The 24845-nt window shown below is 53.3% G+C and overlaps 1 protein-coding gene and 1 pseudogene across 1 annotated transcript in view; both read right to left on the reverse strand.

Annotated features, from left to right (window-relative positions):
* Nucleotides 1-512: 512 nt before the first annotated feature.
* The window catches only part of POLN (DNA polymerase nu), a 166055-nt gene continuing 141722 nt past the window's right edge, over nucleotides 513-24845 (reverse strand). Inside the window, exons 19-25 of the mRNA XM_055246226.2 lie at nucleotides 21910-21992; nucleotides 13509-13640; nucleotides 9533-9643; nucleotides 8865-8943; nucleotides 3966-4033; nucleotides 1470-1531; nucleotides 513-785 (exon numbers count right to left, since the gene is read on the reverse strand). Coding sequence (XP_055102201.1) covers nucleotides 600-785; nucleotides 1470-1531; nucleotides 3966-4033; nucleotides 8865-8943; nucleotides 9533-9643; nucleotides 13509-13640; nucleotides 21910-21992 — 721 coding nt within the window. The 3' untranslated portion in view covers nucleotides 513-599. The remainder of the gene's footprint in view (nucleotides 786-1469; nucleotides 1532-3965; nucleotides 4034-8864; nucleotides 8944-9532; nucleotides 9644-13508; nucleotides 13641-21909; nucleotides 21993-24845) is intronic.
* Nucleotides 14738-16660, reverse strand: LOC129464812 (uncharacterized; annotated as a pseudogene).

Raw genomic sequence — 24845 nt, forward strand, 5'->3', positions numbered from 1 at the left:
CTCATAGAGGGGCCCTTCTGGTCCTCCTGAGGCATCAGTCGGGAACACAAGCTCCAGGGGCCTTAGTGCCTGCGGGGAGGCTGTGTTCTCTCCATCTCAGTACAGGGCTGCACGCTGGGCTGGCCTGGGAGGACGGTGCATGCCCTGGGCCATGGCTTCCTAAAGCGAAGGGAGCCAGCAGGGGGTGACACCATAGGGCATCAGAGCTGGTGGCTTCTTGGACACCTGCCAGGGGGGAGCAGCTGCTGAGCCACGAGGCAGACCCCTTCCCTGGAATCCATGGGAGAGGGAGCCGGGAGTGCCTACACACTCTGGAGTGTATGGCCCAGACCCAGCCTGGGTCACTCCCAACTGGGGGCACTCAGCCCTGCCCCGGCCAAGTGGCTGGGGATTGTGGACGGGGCACTTCCCACTCACAGGAAGAATTCACTCAGACAAGGATGAGGAGGGCTTTGTACAGGCATTTACTCCAGGGGATGACGGGCCACCCCAGCCCCAAAGGGTTAATGCGTCCTGGGGCGTACAGAGCTGGTGACCTTGGGGAAGGCCACACAATGGACTGTTGGAAACCAGTTCTCTCCTCCCACTGTTGCCTGGGGCTACAGACAAAATGAAGGTGAAAAATGCGGGGCTGGGGGGTGGGTGCTGACAGGGGACCCGGGGGTAGCCAGGCTGTTGCTGGGAGACTCAGTGCGACATGGGCCTGGCGGAGGGCCCCAGGCCTCCTGCAGTGGCACCAGGTGTCCCCATGAGCGGCCGACACTCAGGCTCACCTTGAGGGGTACCTGCAGGTGGCAGCCAGAGGTGAGCCCCAGGCCTGGGCCAGCCACCCCCAGCCACCTCCCAGACCCCACACAGGGGGACAGGGCCTACAGCACACAGGTGCACACATCCAGACACATGATCAGACAGCCACATGCACACATGTGCATACACATGCACACTCACCACACTCGCCCAATAACAGGCTTATGCCACATCCACCTCCCAGTCATGACACCTCGATCTTGGCGGAGGTTCCCCCACCTGCCAGGGCCTCTGTGCCAGTGGGTAGGCTACGGCCGGTAGACAAGGTGCCCTTGGGCAGGTGGGTGTGTCCTGGGGCATCCTGTGCTTGCCCCTCAGGGTCCTGCCCCGGGAGGATTGGTGGCTCCTAGAGGCCAGGAGAGCCCTCCCGGGGGTCCCTGACCTTGAGTGGACCAAACCTTCACAGCTCTTGACAGGGAGGGAGGGGTCCAGCCCTGGCTGCCGTCCCTGTTCACTGAAGTGAGCGGAGTTGGGTGGGGCTTCCCGGGCTTCAGGGACTGCCCAGCCTCCACTGCTGTGCCTGCTGTGGAGTGGCCATCTCAGGGCCAAGGCCATCTCGGGGCTGGGGCTGCACCCTTTGGCCTGGCTCTTCTGCCCTGGGAGTGCTGGCCTCCCCTCACCCTGGGCTCCGGGAGACCGGGCAGGGTTAGGTGTCCCCTCACCTGAAGCTGCAGCTCCAATGCCTGCACCTGTTCCAAGGACTCCATGGTCCTCCTGACGAGAGCTAGAGTGCAGAAGAGAGAGGAGGCCCGGCTGGTCTCTTGGCCTTGGGGCCTGGGAGCCGAAGACAAGAGAACTCTCAGGCCCGAGTCCTGCCCCAGCCCCTGAGCCCCCTTGTTTCCTGTGTCCACTCGGTCACCTGAACCAGCTGTGGGACCTTAATGCCCACAAGCAGCCCCTGAGTGCCCAGCCCCTGAGGCTGAGTCCAGCTCCCCCTGGCCCTGTCCACAGTCCAGGATGCCTCTCGCAGGCCCCTTGGCCCTCACTGCAGCCCCTCCTCCTGGCCTGGCCCACCACGCTGCACTGGCCCTCACCCCTACCCCTCCGGCTCTGCTCACCCCAGCTGGGGGCTGTGGGGTGGGGCAGGCGTCATACCAGCTCTGTTCCAGAGCCACTGGGGCTGGGAGGATGGGGGAGACACAGGGAGCCCCCACCAGCCAGAGCCACCAGGCACACAAGAACCCCCATTCCCACTACTGCTCAGTGAAGTTTGAGGCAACAGTGGCTTTGTGCCATGGGCAGGCTGGCCCTGTTGTGGGGGCCTGGATCACCATGCAGCAGTGGGGCTCAGAGCCCTACGAAAGGGAAGGCCTGGGCAGGGGCCGGGGGCGGGACCCGCAAGCTCAGGCTTTCTCAGGGCTTGCTCTGAACCCTCGAGCCCCTGGATAAACCATTCGTTCAGTCCTTTTGTGCTGTGTCACACCACAATGCAAAGATGGCCACAGGAGCCCCAAGCCGTGGTGGGCGCCACCTAACTTTCCAGCCCTAATGGCCCCAGCAGAGCGAGGGTCTCCCTGGGGACCTGTCCCTGGTGTGTTCTGATCAGGGCCAGCGGCCACCCAAGCTCTGTGGTCCTCAATGTCTTCTGTGCAGGAGCTGGTCACTGTCTGCAGGGAGCTGTCGGCCAGCAGGTGGGCACACGGCCCACGTGCATGGTGGGTAGCCCTGCAGAAGCACCTGGGCCTCCCTGGGGACCTTCTTATGGGGGCAAGGCTGGAGAGCCAGCCCAGGCCAAGCTGGACCGTTGGCTCCTCATGCTGGCTGGGGCTACCCTGAGTGTGCAGAGAACTGGTCCCTCTCCTGTGCCTGGTGGGGTGGTGCTGTTGACTGAGCGCGTGATCCCAAGCAACTGCTGCTCAGAGAGGGGCAGCAGGCGTGGGACTGAGTTGGCACTCAGCTGGGGCGCTCCCTGTGGGGCCCTCGGGAGGGCAGGCAGGGCAGAGATGCTGGGCGCTACACGCCGCCTGGGAGACATGACCTGACCCCCAGCCCTTCAGGGATGGTGCAGGCCCCACCTGACCCCCAGTTCCCCAGGCCCTGCAGTCCCTGGCCCCGAGTGCTCCTGAGAGAGCAGTGCACAGGCTGCAGCCTGCCTCAGGAGCTGCCAGGCCAGCTGGAGGAAGCTGCTCCCGGGAACAAGGCCGTCTGAGAACGTTTTCTTTCCTTTTTTAACCTACAGCTGAGCACACGTTATACTTGTTAAATGGTCACGTAAGATGGGTGTGTTTTCAAATGAGTGGCTGGACACAGTTTTCAAGTGGCAGAGCCCTGCTTTAGGATGGAGCAGGCTGGGTGGGCCCCACGGATGGGAGCCTCACACCCCTAAGAGTAAGGCCTGGAGAGGGTGGGGTCAGGAGGGCATGATGACCACCACTTGAGAGTTGGTGCCTGAAGCTTCCAGCCCTGATGCCCCCGTGCCTCTTCTCCCAACGCGTGAAGCTGCTCCGGCTGTTTACAGACCTGGCCTGGAGAACTGGGGGCACAGGTCCACATGGGCACCTGCTCTCACCTCTCCCCTTTGAGGCCAGAACGGGAGTCTCCATGGGACCAGTGGCTGGGTGCTGTGGGGAGGTCCTGGCCCTCCCAAGGGAGAGAGAAAGAACCCCTTGGGCTGACCGCTGGCGGTGATTCTGCCTGAGCTCACTCATCTATGGGCCGTGTAGCTCAGCAGAGAGGGGTGGCCTGTGGGACAGGATGGGACCCAGGCCTGAAGTCTGTGCTGAGCCTAGGGGGCCTCAGTGACTCCAACACCCCAACAAGAACACCTGCTGCCGGCTCCGCAGCCCCCAGTCAGCCCAGGTGGCCCCAGTGCCCACTCCCCATCTTTCTAGACTCCCAAGACATAGAGGCCTTGGGCCTCAGACAAAGCAGCCTTGGGTGTCTGCAGCTGCTGTCCGGACTTCCAGTCAGCTAGAACACTTGGAGCTCTCTGAGGGGCTGGTGGCCCAGGGTGGAGCCCACTTGGGCCTTTCAAGGGTCCCCAAACCCAGGCTGGCCCCTCTGCCTGCCAGGACCCAGGTGACACAGCAGCATGAGGTGGGGCAGGGGCCACAAAAGGGAAGACAGCTGGGGGGCTTTCCTGGGCTGTGCCCATGGGGCATGGAGCCTCCTCTTAGCTGTCTGTAACGTCCAAGCAACCCTGTGTTGCCCCAGGCTACCTGCACACTCCGGGATCTGCAGATCTTCCACTTCAAATAGCAGCTCATCATGGATCTGGGCCACCAGCCTGGCAGGGAGGGAACGAGTCACCCTGGGAGGCCAGGACTGTGAGGTGGGGGCTCAGGGGCGCATGCAGAGGGGGGGGGGGCTATCCCCAAGGTTTCTGAAAGGTGGTTCTGGCACTGCGGCCCAAGAGGATGTGGTTCCGTGAGGCATGGGGAGGACCCAGCCTATGGGCGCCACTGCCTGAGGTCACCCACTGTCACCAGGACAGCTCTGGGGAGCTGGGAGAAGGGGCAATAGGGAGACAGGCTGGTTGGAAGTGACTGGTCAGCTGTGAGGAAGCAGGTGGCACAACCAGCAGGAGGGGCTGGGCACCCTGTGTCCGCCCCACGCAGGTTGGTCCCATCTGAAGTCTGGGCAGGGCTGGAAAAACAGCCCCTCGTGAACTGTTATGGGGGCCCTGACATGGGCCAAGCCTCGAACAACATCACAGGTTCTTGTGCCCTCAGGGCTTCTCGGAGACCTCGCTTTGGTGAGCATCCAGACAGCCCCAGCCAGGCCCCAGCCAAGCCCCACCCTTCCCCAGCCTCCTTCATGGAGCCCCTCAGGTGCCCCTCCCAGGGCATCAGCAGGGAGAGCAAGTGGGACCCGAGTGGAGGAGATTCAGGGGAAATGCACTGCCAGGGGCAGGTCGCTGGGGCGGGGCTTACAGATTCAAGTGCAAGTGCAAGCATGCACAAGGCGGATGGGTCATGGCTCCGGGCGATCATCTCTTAAGGGCCCGCGTCACGCTGGCCACACAGACCCCGCCGGGGCTGGATTCGGCCAGGGCGCTGCAGCTCCACATGCTCCTTGGAAATGGGTGACACACACCTTGGACAGATGATGCCTCAAATCTTGGTGATGTGAGACCTCTGCTGAGGCCTGCTGCCCCCAGACCTACTGCCAGCCTCTCCTGTGGGGTGGACACAGGCAGCTCACCTTGTGCCCTCGGGAGGGGACGTGCGGTGTGGGTAACTCACAGGATGAGCTGCTGGGAAGGATGGGGTGTCAGGGGGTCCCACACACTCTATCCTCTGTGTGACCTTGGCTCTGTCTCCTGGATCGAGCCTTCAGGGGCAGGGGTCATGTCCTATCTTCGCCCCTGCTGCCTGTCCTTGGCTGGCACAGACGGGCACAGTGGGCCCAGGGCCCTAGGGAGCTGGGCTGCATGGGAGCCCTCGCTGGGCAGTAGTCACGGGCATGTGACGGAGAGCCCCAGCTAGGATGAGGGGCAGCCTTCAAGCCCCAGGGTACAGGTGGGCTGTGCTGGCACTTTCCACAGGGGATGCGGACTTTGCAACAGAGATTTCCGGTGATCTGCCCCAATCTGCCCTTCCTCTCTTTCTTCATGTTGGCCCCTTTGTTGCTGGGTGGGGTGGAGATGGGGCTGTGTCCTCAGCTACAAAGGACATTTCCCAGGCTGTCTCTCAGGCAGGGTGGCCCAGGACTGCATTCCCTTCAACTTCCAAGGAGGCTATTTTTTTTTTTTTTTTCCTTAGCAGGGAGCGAGGTAAGGAGTGGGATGGAAAAGGAGACTCCAGGAAAGCTCCTAAAAGGGAAGGCTCTTCAAAGGGCTGACTGTAAAGGGCTGCCAGGGGCAGATACTCTTCTGACCGCCACTACTTTCTCCTTTTGCCTGCAAGGTGTGAGGGCTGGAGCAGCAACCTCCATCATAGCACCAGGAGGGAATGACCAGGGAGCCAGAGGGACTTTGGTCCTGCTGCTTTGAGCCTCTGAAACAAAGCAACCACTGTTCTCTGGACTTCTCATGACGGGAGAAAAATCTGCTTTCTGGAGTCTGAGCTGCTGTAGCTTGGGCCTGTGTCCCTGATGACCAAGTGCGCATCCTCCTGGGTGTACATCCACAGGACACTACGTGCGACCAGACAGCGGTACGGTGGTGCTCACACCCTCAAGCAGGCTGCCCCCAGGGAGGGGGAGGTGGGCCTATGCTTTATGTGCAGCCTCTGGCTAGGGGCCGTGGGCACTGCCCTTCCAGAAGTCAGAGAGGAGACAGAGCCCCAGGCTGTCAGCACCAGCAAGCTTGTCTTAAACTAACTTCAAGGCCTCGGGCAGAAGTCTTTGTCTCCCAAGAGGACTTACTTTTCAAATGGGCAGAAACCTCAGAAAAGGCACTTGTAACTTTTTCCAGATTTAGCAGAAGCAGTTTTCACACTTCTTGAAATTACATTGTGAAATTCTGAGCTGCTGGTGTGGCAGAAACCTAAGAATAGGTGTAGTTGTCAGTCACTCACACATCATTCTTGCAGCCACTGAGACATGACCGTGCTTCTAACTGGGAAATGGGGCACAGGTGAAAGAAGAAGGACGTCTGTCGTCGTCTCCGTGTGGGGTGGATGAATGCAGGGCCTTGGATCCTGTTGTGTTCCAGAAGGGACTGGGCCTCTGGTGCAACTTCTCATCCCTGTTCCTGAGAGGGGTCGGCCACAGAGCTGCCGTGTTCTCCATCTGGATGGCCTGAGATCACTGCACCAGTAGGAGAATGTTCCAGAAGAGCCTCACCGCGTTGCCTGTCTGGAGCCTGCAGGGGCAGCTCCCTTGCAAGGGATGGCCCCAGCCCTGCTGAACTGCTCTGTGGACTCATCCTGAGAGTGGGCGCATGGTGGCCTCATGCAGACCCGCCTTGAGAAGGCCCAGGTGAGGGACCGTCACAGCACTGACACGTTCTGAAACCCAGGAAGGCCTTTTCATAAAGGGCCTGCATCAGAAGAGACAGACAGGACAGCCGAGCCATGGCACAGAGGCCTATGAACACTGGCCACCGGCCTCCTGCTCTGAGCCCGACCTCTCTGGTCTTTTTAGGATCTGCAGCAAGAGGCACGAATGAACGCCACTTCCCTGTCACGGGGACTGCAGGTGGTGAATGCGTACCGTCCTGTGGCCCCAGCCCACCTGGGCAGACCCTTGGGGTGGCCAGATGAATCTTCTTTTTTTTTTTTTTGTTAGACAGAGTCTCGCTGTCGCCCAGGCTGGAGTGCAGTGGTGCGATCTCGGCTCACTGCAACCTCCACCTCCTGGGTTCATGCGATCCTCCTGCCTCAGCCTCCTGAGTAGCTGGGATTACAGGTGTGCGCCACCACACCTGGCTAATTTTTGTATTTTTAGTAGAGATGACGTTTGCCATGTTGGCCAGGTTGGTCTCAAACTCCTGACCTCAGGTGATCCACCCACCTGGGCCTCCCAAAGTGCTGGGATTACAGGCGTGAGCCACTGTGCCCAGCCAAGAGTGAATCTTCGAATGCCCCACTCCTGCCTCCTGACCACTTCAGTTACTGCAGAAAGCAGCACTGAGAGCCCACAGCCCAGTGAAGCTGTAAGCAGAACCCCTGGGGCAGTGCTTAGACCCTGTGGCTGGGGCAGCGCTTAGACCCCGTGGCTGGGGCGGCACTTAGACCCCATGGCTGGGGCGGGGCTTAGACCCCGTGAGGTCTCAGGTATCCTCCCTCTCTGGGATGACAGCCTGAGCTTCGGCCTCCTTCTGGGCTTCTTTTTCCTGAAGGTTTTGGGTGATTGTGGGCCAGAGGAAGTACCCAGAGGGGCTGCAAGGGGAGGAGCCAGCTGGGATTCGGTGGACTTAGGGACTACCCCCTCCTCTCCGTTGCTGGGCGTCACACCTTGGCCTGGGCAGGGCCATTGCTGGGGACACAGTTCTGCACAAAGTCGCAGAAATCACTGGAAGGGCACAGGCTTGAAAGCCACAGTGACAGGAGGGAGTTTGTGAAGACATCAGGAGGCCACTTTTAAAGAGAAATGAGGGATCTCTGATAAGGCAAAAAATCATGCCTTGAGAATGTAAAATAACATCAAAAGCCAAGAGAAAGTTGTAAAAGCTCAGATGGAAAAGAGCAGCCACCTGTAGGCAGGACCCACAACCCAAAGGCAGGGGCGTGCACACTGGGGAGGCCTGAGCCACATCTTCTAGAAGCCTCTGCCTCAGCCCACCCTGGGCTCCCCTCCTGGATGCATCTGCAGTGGCAGGTGCACCCTGGTCTGCAGAGGCTGCCCCCACGGGACTGGCGCCAAGAGCTTGAGGGCTCTTAGGGTGGGGGTAGGAAAACGTTCATGGTACGTCAGACGGCGAGAGGCCCTTCGAGGGCTGACACTGCGGGGGGCTGGGGCAGGTTAGCTCCCAGAAGGGGCTCCGGGACTCCTGAGGGGATCCCACACAAGGAGAATGAGGAGAGGAGGTGTCTGGGTCACCACTTGCAGCACCCCCAGGCCTTGGCTGGCAAGGGGGAGGTGGCTGGGAGAGGGCTGCTTGTCCCCTGGCCACCCACACTCTTGAGGTATGTGCCCTGGGGGAATAACTGAGGCAGGAACAGAGGCCTGAGACAGCTGTGTCCTGGGGGGCAGCCACAGCAGAGCCCCCACCACCAAGGCACGTCTGAATGTTGGCTCTGGGCTCGGGGCTGCAGCCAGAGCTGGACGTGGGGCACACTGCCTGGCATTGGTGGCAGCAGCAGGTAGGAGTGGGGGCAGTTTGGAGTCCCCAGGGTCCTGCTCAAGGGGCTGAGGGGTTCGCCTGCCTCTGGGGTGGGCAGCCCCAAGGGGTGCCCCTGTGCTGTGCAGACACCCTGAGGAGGAGGGGTCTAGGGGAGACAGCATTTCTGTCTGGAGAGGCCTCATCTGCGCCCCACACGGGTGGATGGATAGTTGTTGTCTGCATGCCTGCTGTGAGTAGCTCCCAGGGCGTTCCATGGGCTGAGAGCCTCGGGAGGGGATGGGGGCCCGATAAACAGATGGTAAGCAGTCAGAATCGCGAGCCCCCAGGGGGTCTTCCCACAGAACACTAACCCTCCCATCCAAACCCTGGGAGACCACCACCCACTGACCTGGCTGTCAAGGTGCGGGAAGCAGCCACTGCAGTGAAGACATGGATCATGGCCAGCTTGCAGAGGTCAGCAGCGGAGCCTATGGGGCACGTGGGTGCTGTCTTGAGGTCCCATGGCACGCAGTTCATGGTACACTCAGCATTTTGCACCATCGCCACAGCTCTCATGGTGCCTCCACACAGAGGTGCTGGCTCTGAGCTGTCTGAGTGCCAGGGCCACAGACGACTGCAGGCAGACACTTCGTCCTTGCTCCTCCCGCCCTCTTGCTTCTGCAGCGCACCTGGGTTTTGGGTGCCTTATTCCCGGAGGCCTCACCCCTGCCAGGCATGCATAGGGAGGATGGAAGGGCCTAGGCCAAGTGCCAAGGAACTGAGCTCCAGGTCTGCTAAACCCTTGAAGCCTCAGTTTCCCACCGCAGAGATATGGGGAACCGTAATGCCTGGGCCCAGCTCTTGCGGGAATCATCCTAGCTACAAAGATGACCATGTCCCGTCACGCCCCATAACAGTAACTGCCAGGCAGGACATGGGTAGTGTAAGCTCCTGCAAGGAGGTTTGTGATGAGCAGGAAATACCACAACAGTGATCGGTGGGTGCCACCCAGCCCTGCAGCTGCTAAAACCCAAGAAGCAAATGGACACAGAACTACAGGTAAAAGGCTTCTGGTACCTTGCACCACGAAGTTCACTGCCTGTCGCTCTGCTTGTGCCCGGAGTTGCTGGTCATGAGCGTGAATCCTTGGCAGGGGTCTCCTTCTGCCCATGATGGACACCACATAGCCTGAGTCACACACAGCAAAAGCAGATGAGGGACAGAAACAGGCACCACAGCAGGTGCAGCTCCCTCGGGCCAGGTCCAGAGGCCCCAGAGGGACAGCCGCACTGCAGTGCAGACTCCGAGCCTCTCCTGGGCCCTTCGGGTCTATCGCGGGGGCAAGTGGGCTCTGCAGTGGGAAAATGAGGGTCTGCTGCTGGGCACTCTGCGCTTTTTTTTTTTGTTTGTTTGAGACAGAGTGAGACTCTGTCACCTAGGCTGGAGTGCAGTGGTGCGATCTCGGCTCACTGCAGCCTCCTCCTTCTGGGTTTAAGCAATTCTCCTGCCTCAGCCTCCTGAGTAGCTGGGATTACAAGCACCTGCCACCATGCCCAGCTAATTTTTTGTATTTGTAGTAGAGATGGGGTTCCACCAAGTTGGCCAGGCTGGTCTTGAACTCCTGACCTCAGGTGATCCACCTGCCTCAGCCTCCAAAGCGCTGAGATTACAGTGGGGAGCCACTGCCCCTGGCCACACTCTGCACTCTCAGCTCTGCACTCTCCTGGTTTCCAGCTGCACCTGGATCTCACATAGGACGAGGGAGGGCAGCTTTTGCAAAGCCATGTGGAGGCCTTGGGCCCAGGAGTAACTCTGGGCTGTGTGGGATGGAGGAGAAAGTGGTCAGCCCACATCCTCAAGGAGGGGGATGAGTCAGGTCCAGACCCTGCACTGGGCAGATCCAATCTTGAGTGGCCTGAAGTGTATGCAATTTGGGGGCTCTTTTAAAGAAAATGAACACAAACATGCTGTGTTAGCTGACTATATTCCTGACCAGTGAGGACTTCTGCTTTAACTAGATGTGGGTGGGAAATAAATCCTCCACTTGTGACTGAGGATGAGAAGAATTTCCCACATCTATAATAATCATGAAAGTGACAAGGGATTGAGTACCTACTACATGCCAGGCAATATACAAGATTCTTAAGAGGGACTGGCAGTGAGGACACGAGAGATCTTCTGCTCTGACTTGGTCCCTTTCAGCTCCTGGTGCTTTGTCGGTCTAGTGACTTTTGACCGGATGCTGGGCATTGTGAATTTTATGTTGTTGAATGCTGGGGTGTGCTGTCTTCCTTTTGAGGGTGTTTTGGCAGGCTTAAGTTACTTGTCAATCATCTTGATCCTTTTGAGGTTTGCTTCTAAGCTCTGTTAGAGTGGATTTGGAATAGCCGTAATCTAGGGCTAGTCTAGAGCTGCCTCTGAAGCGTGGCCCTTCTGAGGCCTCTGCTGAATATCCCAGGTGTCTAACAAGGACTCTCTGTTCTGGATGGTCAGAACTCAAACATCTCCTAGTGCCATGTGAGTTCTGGAATCATCCAGATTACTGCTCCCAGCAGTTTTTGTGCCGAGTCCTGCAGTGTTTCACTCAATGTATGCATATCTTAGTGTTCAAAAACAGACACAAGGGGGAACTCCTTGAAGATTTACAAAGCGCTCTCTCTCTCTAGCTCCCTCCTCTCTGACACTCTGGCTTGCAAAATCCAGCTGCATCTGCCTCCCAAGTCTGGATCCATGTCTCCTCCACTCATCGAGACCACTCTGCAGTCTGCTTGGCTCCCCCTCCACACGTGGGCTGTGCCTCTAGACACAGGGCATTCTTAGGACTTAGCTCATTTGCCTCTTTTCTTTCAGAGACAAGAGTAATACGCTACCCACTATCTAGTGTTGGAAACGGCTGCTCTCTGGTTTGCCCGGTTTTCTGGTTCTTCATGGTGGGTGCAAACCCTGAAGCCAGTGACTCCCTTGTGGCCTAAGGCAGAGGTCTCCTGACTCCATACATTTCAAACCTCATTTCTCCTCCACCCAGTGCTTCCAGTGCCAGTGCCTGTAGCTCCTGTTCATACTCGAGATGCCCTCCGGCCCTGGCCCTTTGTGGTGATGCTCGCATGGCACCAACGCTCCTGGAAGCCACTCCTGTGCCAGGATGGCTAGCACGACACCACACAGAGAGAAAGCCGGGGGCCACAGGAACACCGGCAGGAAAATCCGCATTAAGTGAGCTGCCAGCTCAACTGGCTGCGGCCCCACTGATGCCACCTGGCATAGAAAGGTGTGTGGTGGAGAAAGAGCGGTGGAGGCAGCAGTCCTAGCCAAATGAAGCTGAAACACTTTGCTTTTGACATCTTTACAAAATGTAGAAGGACATGAGCACATTGCAGGGCCTCTGCCAGGGCCTTGGGACGGCCAGCACGAGTGAGTCTGCTCCAGCCGGGGCAGCCAAGTGCCCTGTGGAGAGCACTGACCCCTGAGGGCTGTGGCCAGAGGGGCATCTGAGATCCCAGCTGGCTCCTGAGCTTTTGATGCTTCCTTGACATCTCTTACCTACCATTCTCTCTCCACCCCTCCTCAGTTACTGTATTAATGCCTGCATGCTTCTAGACTATTCTCAGGGGTGGCTTTGACTGCATCTCAAATCTCTTTCCCACATCGTGACTGGAATCATTTTTGAAGGACAAAGCTCGGGTTCTTTCTCTGTGGAGTGTCATGCATGGTCTGGGCTTACCCAGCCCTACCTGTTCTCTGGCCCATGCTGGCACTCCTCCTGGCCCTGTCTCTGCTCAGGTCGCCAGCTCCATGAGGTGGAGGCTGGCACAGCTCCCTTGGGGCCTCTGCTGCGGCTCTGTTCCTCTCACGCCTGGACGCCACCTTCCTGTCCTTGTCTGGATGCTTATGGGTTTACCATGTCCCCCAAGGACTGTAAGCTCCATGGGAGCAAGTGGCTTGTGTCTCAGGCGCTGTGGAGGCTCCCCTTCTGGGCTAGCGTGGGCTGTGGCACAGATGCTGCCCACCTGCCTGTCTGCTGTCAGACCAACAAGGAGCCTGTAGCAGGGCTGCCCGGAGCTCACGGGGCTTGGGCACGGGCCCCAGAGTGAAAAGTCATCAACAAGTCACTGGGAGAGGCTCACGGAGAGGGTCCACGAGGCTGCCACACAGACACTGCCGGCACCCAGAGGAAACAGGCCACAGCATCTAAGATGCTGGTCCTGCTGAGGCCAACTCTCCGGCTGATTTCCTCACTCACAGTGAGTGCTGAGTGCCGTGAGTGCTCTTCCTGTGTCTGTCATTCATCCTCCTCTTTGTTGTTTATTTCATTAATTTCTGCTCTCCCACTGATTTCTTCCCTTTTTTCCCTGCTGCTCTTTTCCAGATTTCTTGTGTAGCACACAACTCATTTATGCCCACAACCTCCTCTTTCTTTAAGAAATACTCCTTTAAAATATTCCTTTACTTCTAAGTGAGGCGTCAGCTTAGCCACATCCCAGTTTGTGATGAGATACTTTTACTGTAATTTATTTCTAATATTTTTTGTCATTTTATTAGGATTTCTTTTTTTAATCCTAAATTATCAGGAGTATAATCAATTTCCAAATAGGTAGGTGGAAGGATGGCTACATATACTCAGACATACATGTATGAAACCACCTTTTCATTGCACTGTGGTCGCAGACTATGTAATACTTGATATTCTTTGAAATTTGTTTGGGTTTCCTTCGTGACCTGATTGTGGTGATATTTGTAAATATTCCAGTGCTTTTCATAAGAACCCATGTTTTCCCTTTCCAGGTGCAGGCTTGTATCTGTTTTTACTTATCTGCCCAGCCACCATCTAGTCACTCAAGTTTGTTCACTGTGTTGCTTCAAGCCGCCCAGACTCTTGTCCCTTCTTGTGTGGAACCTTCAGCCCTATTTGTTCAACAAGAGCTGAGGATTCACCCAGGCCCCCAAAACAACCTCAGGACCCAGGGCCCGCCCGCACACCAACCACGCAGCTGTCCCCCCATCCTCCCACAGAGGGTGGGCAGGGAGCAGGGAGCTCTGGTTGTGGCCAACTCACCTGTCTGGTGACATTGGGCAATAGCTGCTCGGGCAAAGTCCTTGATTTTCTTGTACTTCTGCAAAAAACTCTCCAAAAACTGGGCAGCTTCCTGAACAGGAACTCCAAGGCAAGCAGCAAGCCGCTCCTTCCCTGTCAGTCAGAGAGACACATGTCAAAGCCTCACTCACACCAGCCATGACTGTGTGCGTGGGCTCAGTGAGTCAGGTCCAGCTGGCAGCACTGGTCTTTTCTGATGAGTTGGGATGGGGTTGGCATTGGCTTTACAAGCCGGGTGCTAAGTGCCAATCAATCAGGACTGGGGCCTGTGAAACATGTATTTATTCAGTGATACTGACTCAGTGCCTGCCAGGAGTTTCAGGTGATGTGGTGATGAAGTAGACACGGTCCCTCCTCCCAGTGCGGCCAGTGGGAGACCCAGTTCCAGAACTGCGGAGGTTTTGTTTACACTTTTTATATATTTATTTTGAAGTGTTTATTTAGGACAAATGGTTTTAAAAATGTATAAAAATAATTCACATATAAATCCAACTTCTGTATTTACATGGTCCCTTAAAAGATTTTCATTTTATTATCATTAAAAATGTATTTCAACAATCTCCACAGTACTCTCAAAAGTCAGGAATTTTAAGATTTTCTAATAGAAAAATTTTAGTATTTATCTACAGAAAATAATAAAACTAGGAATTATATCATATTTTAAAATATAATGTCTCAACTGTGCTGTGCCACATAAGAATAATCTTCACACTAAAGTATAATAATTCCAAGTGCTGGCATTTTTGTTTATGAACAAAGCACAAAAATATTTCATAGAAAAAAATATTTCATCATAAAAAACATAGAAAGTTGAATGCTTCAAACAAAAATATCTGAGGTCTGATTTCACAACATCCAGTTTCCATATCCACTTTGTAAACATATACTCAGTATAGGTTACCAACTTAAATAAAGCCAGTTATCACTGAAAGAAGACATAGTTGGGAGCTGCTGTGGCTCAGGCTGGTTGACCTGGCACTCGGGGAGGTGAGGCTACACGTTCGAGGCCAACCTGGTCAACATTGATTAAAAAAAAAGAAAGAAGACATAGTTAAAAAAAAATTCAGTTCAAAAATATGCATCAACTAATCAACTGATCTACAACAACTTTCATGAAAACCACAATTTGAATCCCATAATGTAAAGTGATCCTCTGAAGACTTTAAAAATAAAAAGCTCTACAACAATAATCAAGTTTTCCTTTTGTTACTATTCTCTAGTAAATGCTTTTTTTGATTAGCTTTTACAATGTCATCAGGTGATGCTGATTTGAAGTCAAATGGTATTATCGCTACAAGAGGACTTATTTCTTTGTCCTTTACATCTTGAACTTGTCTACTATAAAGAAACGTCTTATAGAGGTCAAGGGTGCGTCGCTTGCAGCTTTTCGGTGGGTAACGAGGACACAGTGTTGAGGCAAAAGCTGAAGGTCTAGCAGCAAGGGTCTTGGTCCAAGACAGAGAAAAAGGTGGTTTCCTAGTCAGACAGCCTTTATTCTTTTTCTTATTATCCTTAGCAAAATTGGGATTCTTCCCTAGCTTTGAACTTAGAACTTTAGTTCGTGATGATGGAGCAATGGATTGGTCTATTATAGGCTTTGGAACAAAATCTGGGTTTTTTTATAAGGACACTAAGATCAATATTTGAATCTACTCCAGGAGACCTCACTTCAGATAAACTGACCTCACAGGACTCTTTATTAATCTGAGAGTTGTCTACATCAATTGTTTCTGCAATCAATTCAGAAAGTGACAAATTCTCAAGGTCTCTTGTGGGAGAAGCTTTAGGAAATGCCAATGACAACAGAGATCCTGTTATTCTGATATTCCGGGTGAAGACTGACAGTGATTTGCTAATTGTGACAGGGGAAAGGATCCCAAACTTAGATCTGTGAAACTGACACATGACTGGTTACAAAGGTCAGACAAAGTAAAGCACTGGCTTATATTGTTTTCTTTGTGTTCCTAAAACAGTTCAGTTAGGGATGGACTTTCACACTGAGAAAACTGCAAATTATCATTTTAAAAAATGTAATTCTTGGCACTTTGTTCAACTAAAGAAACACTTCCAACTTCAGTTTCTTTACTAGCATTTAAATTATCAACAGTCATATTTTCCGGCGAGCTAGTTAAGCCCAAAGGATTATCTGAACTTCCTAAACTGTCCTGTACTGGAATGTTTTAAAAATCAGATAGTGAATTACTTTGAATATATAAAGAATTATTCGGTGTTGTACTCTTTATCATTATGGACTTTAAATCTGGTATTTCTTTGAATGCAGAATCATCTTTGGAAGCACATTCAGATGCATGAAGTCTCAACAAATTAGCATCTAGCTTCTTTGAAAGTAGACTTTCCAGACTGTCTGTAGATGATAATCTGACTGATGGCTGACTTTCACAGGAATCTCTTGACATATCATGAATTAGGTCAGCTAGTGAAAGTTCTTTTGTTAACCTACATGATTCTAGTTTCTTTTCACTTTTAAGTCTGTCAAGTTTCTTTTTCCTATGGAGTAAACAGTGACTTGGAACTGAAGAATTATGAGATAATCCGTATTTTCCTACTGAGCTGGAAAAGTCAAAGGGTTTGCTACTATAATCCAAACGATTTGCTGACTGAGGATAAGAACTTTGAACATTATCAGCTGAAACTTCAGAAGAAGAAAATAAGACTCCTTACCTTTTGCTATCTTTCCTGTAGATACTCTTCCCTCATTCTTGTCCTTCAAATTCTGCATGCTATCTTATTCCAGAACCTCTGACAAAGGCTTCTGCACATCAAACTTGTTCTTCAGAACTGATTCAATTAATATTTCATCTGGCACAGCATCTCCAATTACCTTCTCTCATGTGATCAAGGCATGAATAAAAACGAGCTTAATCAAATCCACTGAGCTGATGGTTCAAAACATAATTAAAAGATTCTTTCAGATCGTCATGATCATATTCTTCTACAGACTCAACGGAAGGTTTGTCACACTGTGAATAAATAAACTGAGCAGCTGTTGATGGCGAAATACAATAATCATCCTCTACAGACTGGCCATAGAGATCATCATCTTCAAAATCTTCATCATAGGCATAGCCTCAAACATTCCGATGCCGGGCCATGACAGCAGAGAGGGCGTTTGCTACAGCCCCTTAACTCCTTCCAAAACACTCCGCCTAGATACTGATAAGGCACCAGCTCGGGAGTACTATTTTTGAAGGGGCACTGAGTTTGGCTAAAATCAAACTCTGTCTCCCTGCAGTGGGAAAACACTGAAATCTCAGGTCAGTCCTTTTTGCCTTGGCTTCTGGGTTGTTTGAAGTCTGTCCCATTCATGCATAGTTAGGGGTCAGCCAAGGATCTGAGCAGAGTTCAAACCTAGAATTTGGCCTCATTTCCTGGCTCTCTTCTTTCTAGAATTTCTCCTTTCACTTTCCAGATCCTCTGGTTGTCCAGAACTCTGTCCTCCTGTTCTTCAAGCTAGTAGGATTGTATGTTCCTAGCAGAGTTTCTGTCCCCACAGCATCAACTGAGGTTTGCCTTCAGGTGAGGGTCTATAGAATGAGAAATTCACCAGTGCCATTCCTTTCTTCCAAGTGTCAGCTGACCTCCAATTTCTGTTGCTCTGGTCACTTCCCAGTGCCTCTGGGTAGTTGTCTTTTTATACATTTTCCACAGTTTATAGTTAATCCCTGCGGGAGGGCTGCTCCAATGGGAGTGACTTGGCCATCACCAGAAGTCATGCCTTGCATTCTAAATACTTATGGCCAGGGAGAATCCCTTTCCTTTCTTCTATGGAGCTGTCAGGATCTCTGAAGGGCAGCAGGTGGCCCCGGTCCCCAGGCATAAAGAAAGCCCATCCACAAGAGAGTGGACGGTGTGGTGGCTCCACAAGCAGCAGGGACGAGAGACTGAGATGGAGCCTGAGGGTCTGGGAGGCCTTCCAGGCCCTGGATCCTTGCTCCTCACTCCTTGGACACCCTTAGCAGTGGGACTGTCACACTCAAAGGCCACTGTCCCTTCCCCAAGCAGGATAGCTTTTGGCTCTGTGGGGACTTCTCTGTCCCATGCTTCCTGTGGACTGCTCCTTCTTTTCATAGAACTTGTCCCCACACTGTGATTCCGTTGATCCTGTTTCACACACAGGCCCTGAGAGATCTGCATGCTGGGGGCACTAAGTACTCCCTACCTCTGAAATCCTACACAAACACACAATTTGACTCTTCCCACAGACAGCTAATCCTATCCAGTGGGTACGCGTGTGAGTCTGTGTGTGTGTGTGTGCTACAATTTGACGTTTAGCAGGGACAATCTTCACTCCCTTTTCTCCAAGTGCTCTTCTGCCCCACACATATTGCTAACAGGCTTTCACTCCTGTTTATGTCTCTAGGGCTGAGCAAGTGCCTGCACATAGTGGGCTTGTGGGAACGTGGGCTGGTCTAGCTGGAACAGACCTGACATTGAATCCTACACTGCTTTCAAAACTCAGCTCGGGTGTTGCTGCTCTGGGCCGGCTCCTGGACTCTCCCAACTCTCCCTGGGCTGGGTCCCTCCCCTGGCTCCCTTGACACCAGGGACTCCTGCAGATGCACCGATGGCACAGTGCTGTGTGCCCAGGCCTGCTCCTGTGTCTCCTCTGACAGGTGCGAGCCCCTCGGGAGCAGGCACTGAGCAAGGCGGCGTGCCCTCAGCACAGGCCTGTGGGTCACATGATGACTGGATGTGGAGGCAAGCTTCAGAGTCATGGAGTCATCTAAGAAGACTCAAGGGTTTGACTCTAGGAGCAATAAGCGCTCAGAGCAAGACCCGAGGAGTCAGGAGCTGCTTCCAGGAGAAGGCAGGCTCCTGCTGGGCTCAGCAGCGGCTGTGAGCGGGGCTGTCAGGCTGGGGACAGACATTTGAATTCAGTTGACTGATGGAGGAGCAGTGAGCCTGTGAGCCAGCCTCTGGGGTCAAGGCTCCCGGACAGTGGCTGCTCTGTTACACCATGTGTTCCCTGCCAGCTCCCCCACAGTGGCTGCGGGGACTGAGCGCACAGATCCTGCACCCTCTGGGGCATCTCCCCTGCCTCTCACACAGTCCTGCCGCTTCCTCTGCTGTATTCATCACAGTCTTCACAACAGTCATTTCGCCGATTTCTCAAGAATGTGTAGGAATCATGCCTTTCCCCACACCCTCAGCGTTTGTGGGCCATTCGGAGGTGTGTTATGTGGAAACACGTCACTACAATCCGCTGAAAGCTGGTAGGTGCAAAGCTCCTCTATGGAATTTTCACAGCGTCCCCAGCAGCCCGGGAGGCCTGGCAAGTTCCCTGACTTCCTCAGTCCCAGCTCATGTGACAAAGTTTCAAACACAAGGAGAACAGAGACCAGCCTAAGCCCACAGCAGCGGATACACAGTAATTCCAGCTGTCAAGCCAGACCGGAACAATGGGAACAGCAGAGCCGGAGGCTCGGGGTGGGAACTCGTGCCACTGTCACAGCTAAAAGCAGCCAAATTACCCTTTTCAACATTATGGCTAATGACTCAGTGCTTACTTACAAAATGTAGCTCTTTTCCTCTACAGAAAAAAAAAAAAAAAAAAAGTGAATCTTCCAGAAGGAGCCAAACGGGTGGCAGAGAAGACCACCTTTTTCTGGGTAGGTGGGGGCATCCATCCTGCCGGAGCACAGCTGCTCCACGGCAGGTGCTCGGCACTCTCATTCTCCATTCCTCCCTCCTAGCTGGATTTGGGGTGGCTGCCCCAGCTGGGGACAAGGCCAGGGCTGCCACAGGAGACCTACAGAAGCTTCTCAGTCACTTGGAGGCATTTATTGACATGGCACAGAAGTGAAGTAGGACTCAGACATAATGGCAGATGACAGAGATGAGAGCTGACTGTGTGCCAGGTATGGCCCCATCCACCCTATGAAAGCATTTTCCCAGGAGGAGATGGCACAGGGAGGCGGAGGGCCTTGCACAAGGCCACACAGTCAGGCGGTGATAGGGTTGGGGATCAAGCCCAGGCTGCCTGGCCCAGGATTGGGGAGGTGATGTCCTGCCGGCAGAGCAGAAGCAAATGTTATGATTGCAACACAAGATGCTGGAGCAGGATGCAAGGCAACAAACTCTCATATAATTTGGCAGAGTGATGCCTTCCCCGCAAGACAGAGGCCCCAGGGAGGTTCAGGGGTGCAGCACAGAAGAGGCTGAGAGGAGGAAGTGGACCAAGCAACTCTGAGAAGAACCCATCCAATGTCACACTACTGTCACTCACAGAATCTAGTTCTTTAAAACAAAGTTTCTCAGTCTATTTTCCAAAAACCATGTATACAATCAAAATGTTTTCAAAAGTGGAGCTGAGACCACCAAGTCCACTAATTTGTTCCTGTGTCTTCTCTGTGCCAGGCAGTGAGCTAAAGTGATGAGCTCCTATCTTTGAGGTACCCATGTTCGAGCTGGGGCATGAGACCATGAACAGGCGAGTGGGTGCAAAGCTGGGGTCTCTTGCTCCTTTGCTGGTTTGAAGAGCAGAGCTGCCAAGATGTAGGCTCTGCCCAAGGCGTGAGGCCCACGTGGCAAGGAGCTGAGACCATCTCTGGCTGACAGCCAGCAAGAAACAGAAGCCAGCCAGATGCAGTGGCTCACGCCTGTAATCCCAGCACTTTGGGAGGCCAAGACGGGCAGATCACTTGAGGTCGGGAGTTCAAGACCAGCCTGGCCAACATAGTGAAACCCCATCTCTACTAAAAATACAAAAACTAGCCGAATGTGGTAGCAGGTGCCTGTCATCCCAGCTACTCAGGAGGCTGAGGCAGGAGGCTTGAGCCCGGGAGTTGGAGGTTGCAGTGAGCTGAGATTGTGCCACTGCATTTCATCCTGGGGGACAGAGCAAGACTCTGTCTCCAAAAAAAAAAAAAAAAAAAAGAAAGAGAAGCCAACAAAGTGGATCCTTCCCCAGTCAAGCCACAGATGCAATCACAGCCCCAGCCAACACCTTGACTGCAGCCCTGCAGGGGACCCAGCTATGGCATGCCCACGCCCAGAGAAACTGTGAGATAATGTGTATTATTTTAAGTTACTACGTTTGTGGCAATTCATTACCTAGAAATGGGTAACAAATACTGTGGTTGAGGAAGGTTGCAGAGGGGAGAGTTGAGTGCAGGTCTGCAGAAGTGAGGGATGGGCTCTGGTGGTGCAGGGGCAGGCATTCCTGTAGAGGGAAGAGCAGTGCACAGCTCTGAGGTTGGAGCTGGCCTGGCTGATTGGCTGTGGTTCTAGACAAGCCAGCCATCCACAGTTTCAGGGTGGGGCACTCTGGACGCTTGTTCAACAGCACCACAGTCTCAATGCAGACTGTAGGGCAGCTCTTAGGGACAATCTACTATGTGCTTGCCCCGTTATTCTTCCACTGAAGCTTGTTTGGTTTTTCTGCCTTTCTGTGAATAAACAAAGGGTTTCCATGGCAGGATGGTGAATCTTCTTTTCAGGGTCTTTGCACAAGCCCTGCTGCTCAAAGAAGAACTGATCACAGGGAAAAGGAGGTCTGAACAGGCTTAAGAAGGAGCTGGCTGGCTGGGGAAATTAGGCCACACTGATTCAGCATGACCCAGGGCCAGAAAAGAATTAAAAAATCCCAGACAGCCCATGTCAGGGAGTCCAACGGAGAGGAGAAGAAGGGCGACTGGAAGAGAGTAGAAGGCCTGCTCTGACATGGGTGTTGGGGCTGGGGGGTAGGGGGAAGGAGGGAGAGGAGCAGAAGCAGGAAAGGATGCAAAAAGGGGAGGGGAGGGAGAGGCTTGCAGAAGAGGCCCCAGGCAGCCCAAACCTCCGGCCTCCAGTCCTTCCTGGCCTAGCTCCGCTTTCTCCCATCTGCTACCCCTGAGATTGGACCCCTACTGCCCTGCTCCCAGCCCAAGGCCTGGCTCTGCCCTCTGTGGGGTGCTCTGGCTGCATGGCCCAGCTGGGTGAGCTCTGCCCTAGGGAGATGGGGTGCATGTTGAGATGTGACAACAAGTCCAAGCGCTGCACACCTTGAGGCTGTCTAACTTTATAATGCCTTGGTGTGTGTGTGGACGAGGGTCTCCTCGAAGGTTTCCAAGCACAGCAGTGGTGCCTAGCACAGTGGTATGGTGTAGGGGTGGAGCCAACGGCTTGGTCACACTTGACCTGCCCACCTCCATGACCTCCCCTGAGAGGCTGGATGTGACTCTGAGCAGGTCAAGACATGGGGTGGTCTGGCCAGTGTCTGGTGACTGCAGGTGTCATCAGAGCATAAACAACACCCAGGGACTTACAGATGATTTCTGAGGCACAGCCACATTTAAACACAGGCACACAGCTGCCAGCTTACAGGTGACCCTGAGACCCCAGCTCCCGGCCCACAGCCTACCTGCTCCATAGACCACCGCGTACACCACCTTCTTGGTTTGCTCTCTGTCTGCGTGTGTCACCTGTTCCACAGGCACGTCCTTCCTGCATGGAGAGACCATGTGTGTTCAGGCACAGGAGGCACTGTCAGTGCAGGGCAGACAGTCCAACCACACACCCCACCACTGTGCTTCCTCTGGAAATTCTTTACGGTTTCATGGTGGCCAGCACACAGGCAGGGGAGATATTCCATACCTGCGGTGTCAGCTTGGCAAGGGCCCCAGGCAGATGCCTTCGGCAGGGCTGCAGCAGCTGCTGCCAGCCAAGCACCACCCCACATTCCCAGGTGTCCACAAATCAAAACCCAAAACTGCTTTCACCAAAGGCATGCCCATCCAACTTCAGGAAAGCCCGTTCCCCACATTGGGGTGCCTGGGCCTGGGCCACATCTGTGTCTGCTGCAGTGGGGGAGCTGGTTTCCAGGCCTATCTAGTCCCACTGCTTGACTAGATGAGCAACTCTGTCCTGGCCTCCCACAGACAGAGGCCATGGGGGTGAGCCCTACCCTGGAGCTACAGCATTCTGATAGAATAAGGATCAACTCAGCATCTGACCGGCATCTGAACCACAGCAATCTCCAGAGATTAAAGCTGAGACATCTGAGTAGCACAGGAGCTCCAGGGCACTCCCAGCACCACCAAGAGTCCCTCCTCCTCCAAGAGCACCCCCAAAGGACAGGCAGCCTGCCATGTGCCCTGGGTGCCACCTCCTGCCTGCTGCTTTTATAAACATCCTTATCATCTACACCAGGCCTCCCTGATGGAGTGGGCATCTCAGATTCAGAAGCCGAGAGACAGAGAGAGAGAGAGAGAGAGAGAGAAACAGAGAGACACACAGAGAGAGAAACAGAAAAAGTAACAGAAACTTCTCCCAATCTGTTTTGTGGATGGCTTTGTGCTGGAGCCTCCTTCATTAGCCAGGCTGTTCCCAGCTCTACCTTAGCCTTCACTTCCTACTTGCACTGAGCATAGAGACCAGCCCCAGGTGAAAGCTCAGGTCTTCTTAGATCTTTTCTGAGCATGCAAGCTCCCTGCGCATGTATGGGGCTTTCTACATTTCCCGGTATCCACAGGTACTTTTGAATGCCCTAATTTCCAAAAGCATCTCTCTCCTCAGTTTTTTTCCAGAGCTTTCAGTGCTTCATTGTTTGCTTCAACTATAATTTTTAGCTCCAGGAAGCTGCAAGTTATTTGCCTTACAATGTTTCCAAGCAATGTCTGCCACTCTTCTGCAGCAAGTGGGTTCTGAGTTAGGTGAAACAAAGACAAGTGCCTGTGTCAGCCCTTCAGGCAGCCACCAGACTGGTGAGAATAAATACCCATTTCTTTTCAAGTAAGGTGTGCTCTGCCTCCAGAAGCAGGGACCAGGTCCCATGCTAGGAACATGCTGCTGCCTTCAAGATTGCAGGGGTGGGAGGAGGGCAAACAGAGTCATCACCAGGCTCTCCTACCATTTTTTTTTTTTTTTTTGAGACAGAGTCTCACTCTGTTGCCCAGGCTGGAGGGCAGTGGTGTGATCTCGAATCACTGCAACCTCCGCCTTTTGGGGTCAAGTGATTCTCCTGTCTCGGCCTCCTGAGTAGCTGGGATTACAGGCACCTGCCACCACACCCAGCTAATTTTTATATTTTTAGTAGAGACGGGGTTTTATCATGTTGGCCAGGCTGGTCTCAAACTCCTGACCTTGTGATCAGCCCACCTTGGCCTCCCAAAGTGCTGGGATTACAGGCGTGAGCCACCGCACCAGGCTCTCCTACCATTTTTAAGTTTTTTCTTATTTTTCTTTTTTTAGAGGTAGGGTCTTGCTTGTTCCCCAGACTGGTCTTGAACTCTTGGTCTCAAGGGATCCTTCTGCTTCAGCCTCTCAAAGTTGAAAAGCTGGGATTACAAGCGTGAGTCACCACACCCCACCTGCCTTTTTCTTGATTCAGCATTTGCTTGGTTGCTGTAAACCTTTGCCTATTTTTCAAAGTTTTGATGAAGTTGGTTGAGACAGTTTTGTTAGATTTTTCAATGTTTCTTTGGGGAACGGGCCCATGGGGCTGTGTACCCCACCATTCTTGCTGACATCCCAGACCACTGATTTTTGCCACCTAATTTCTAAGTACCAATGCATTTCCACTTTTCCCCCTTTTCCTGCTGTGTTAAGCTATTTTGCCACCTTGCTTAGCTACCCTTAAACTTGGCATTGTTAACAGCTATATTTAGATAAGAAGCAAAAAGCCAAAATGGGCTGGGTGCAGTGGCTCATGCCTGTAATCTTAGCACTTTGGGGGCCCAAGGTGGAAGGATCATTTGAGGCCAGGAATTCAAAACCAGCCTGGGCAACACAGCAAGACCCCATCTCTACAAAAATGAAAAATAAAAAATTAGTTGGGCATGATGATATGCCCCTGTGGTCCCAGCTACTTGGGAGGCTGAGGTGGGAGGACTGCTTGAGCCTGGGAGGTTGAGGCTGCAGTGAGCCATGAGTGTGCCACTGCACTCCAGCCTGGGCAACAGAGTAAGACCCTGTCTAAATGAATAAACAACTACATGACATTTTTGTAGACTATTTTATAAAATATTTTTAAACTTAACCAAATGAAAACGTATCATAGAGGTCTTGGTAAGTTTAGATTGATGCCAGGTACATAAGCAAGAGAAGGAGCTAGAATGATCCACGGGTAATGGGTTAGCACTGGAGACATCAGTATGAACTCATGATAAGCTCCATGTTGATGCACATGGTTACACAGAGAAATATCTAAAGATGTGTGTATACACACAGGTTGGCATGCATGCACAACTTCTTGTTTTGTCAGCTGAGAGGGCCTAGAAGCAACCTGCTCAATAGTAAAGGGCACCTAGCACCAGAACTTGGCCTTTAATACCATTCTCCAATAAAAAATGGGGCTCC

The sequence above is a fragment of the Symphalangus syndactylus genome, chromosome 16 (genome assembly GCF_028878055.3).
Source record: "Symphalangus syndactylus isolate Jambi chromosome 16, NHGRI_mSymSyn1-v2.1_pri, whole genome shotgun sequence".
Lineage (NCBI taxonomy): Eukaryota > Metazoa > Chordata > Mammalia > Primates > Hylobatidae > Symphalangus > Symphalangus syndactylus.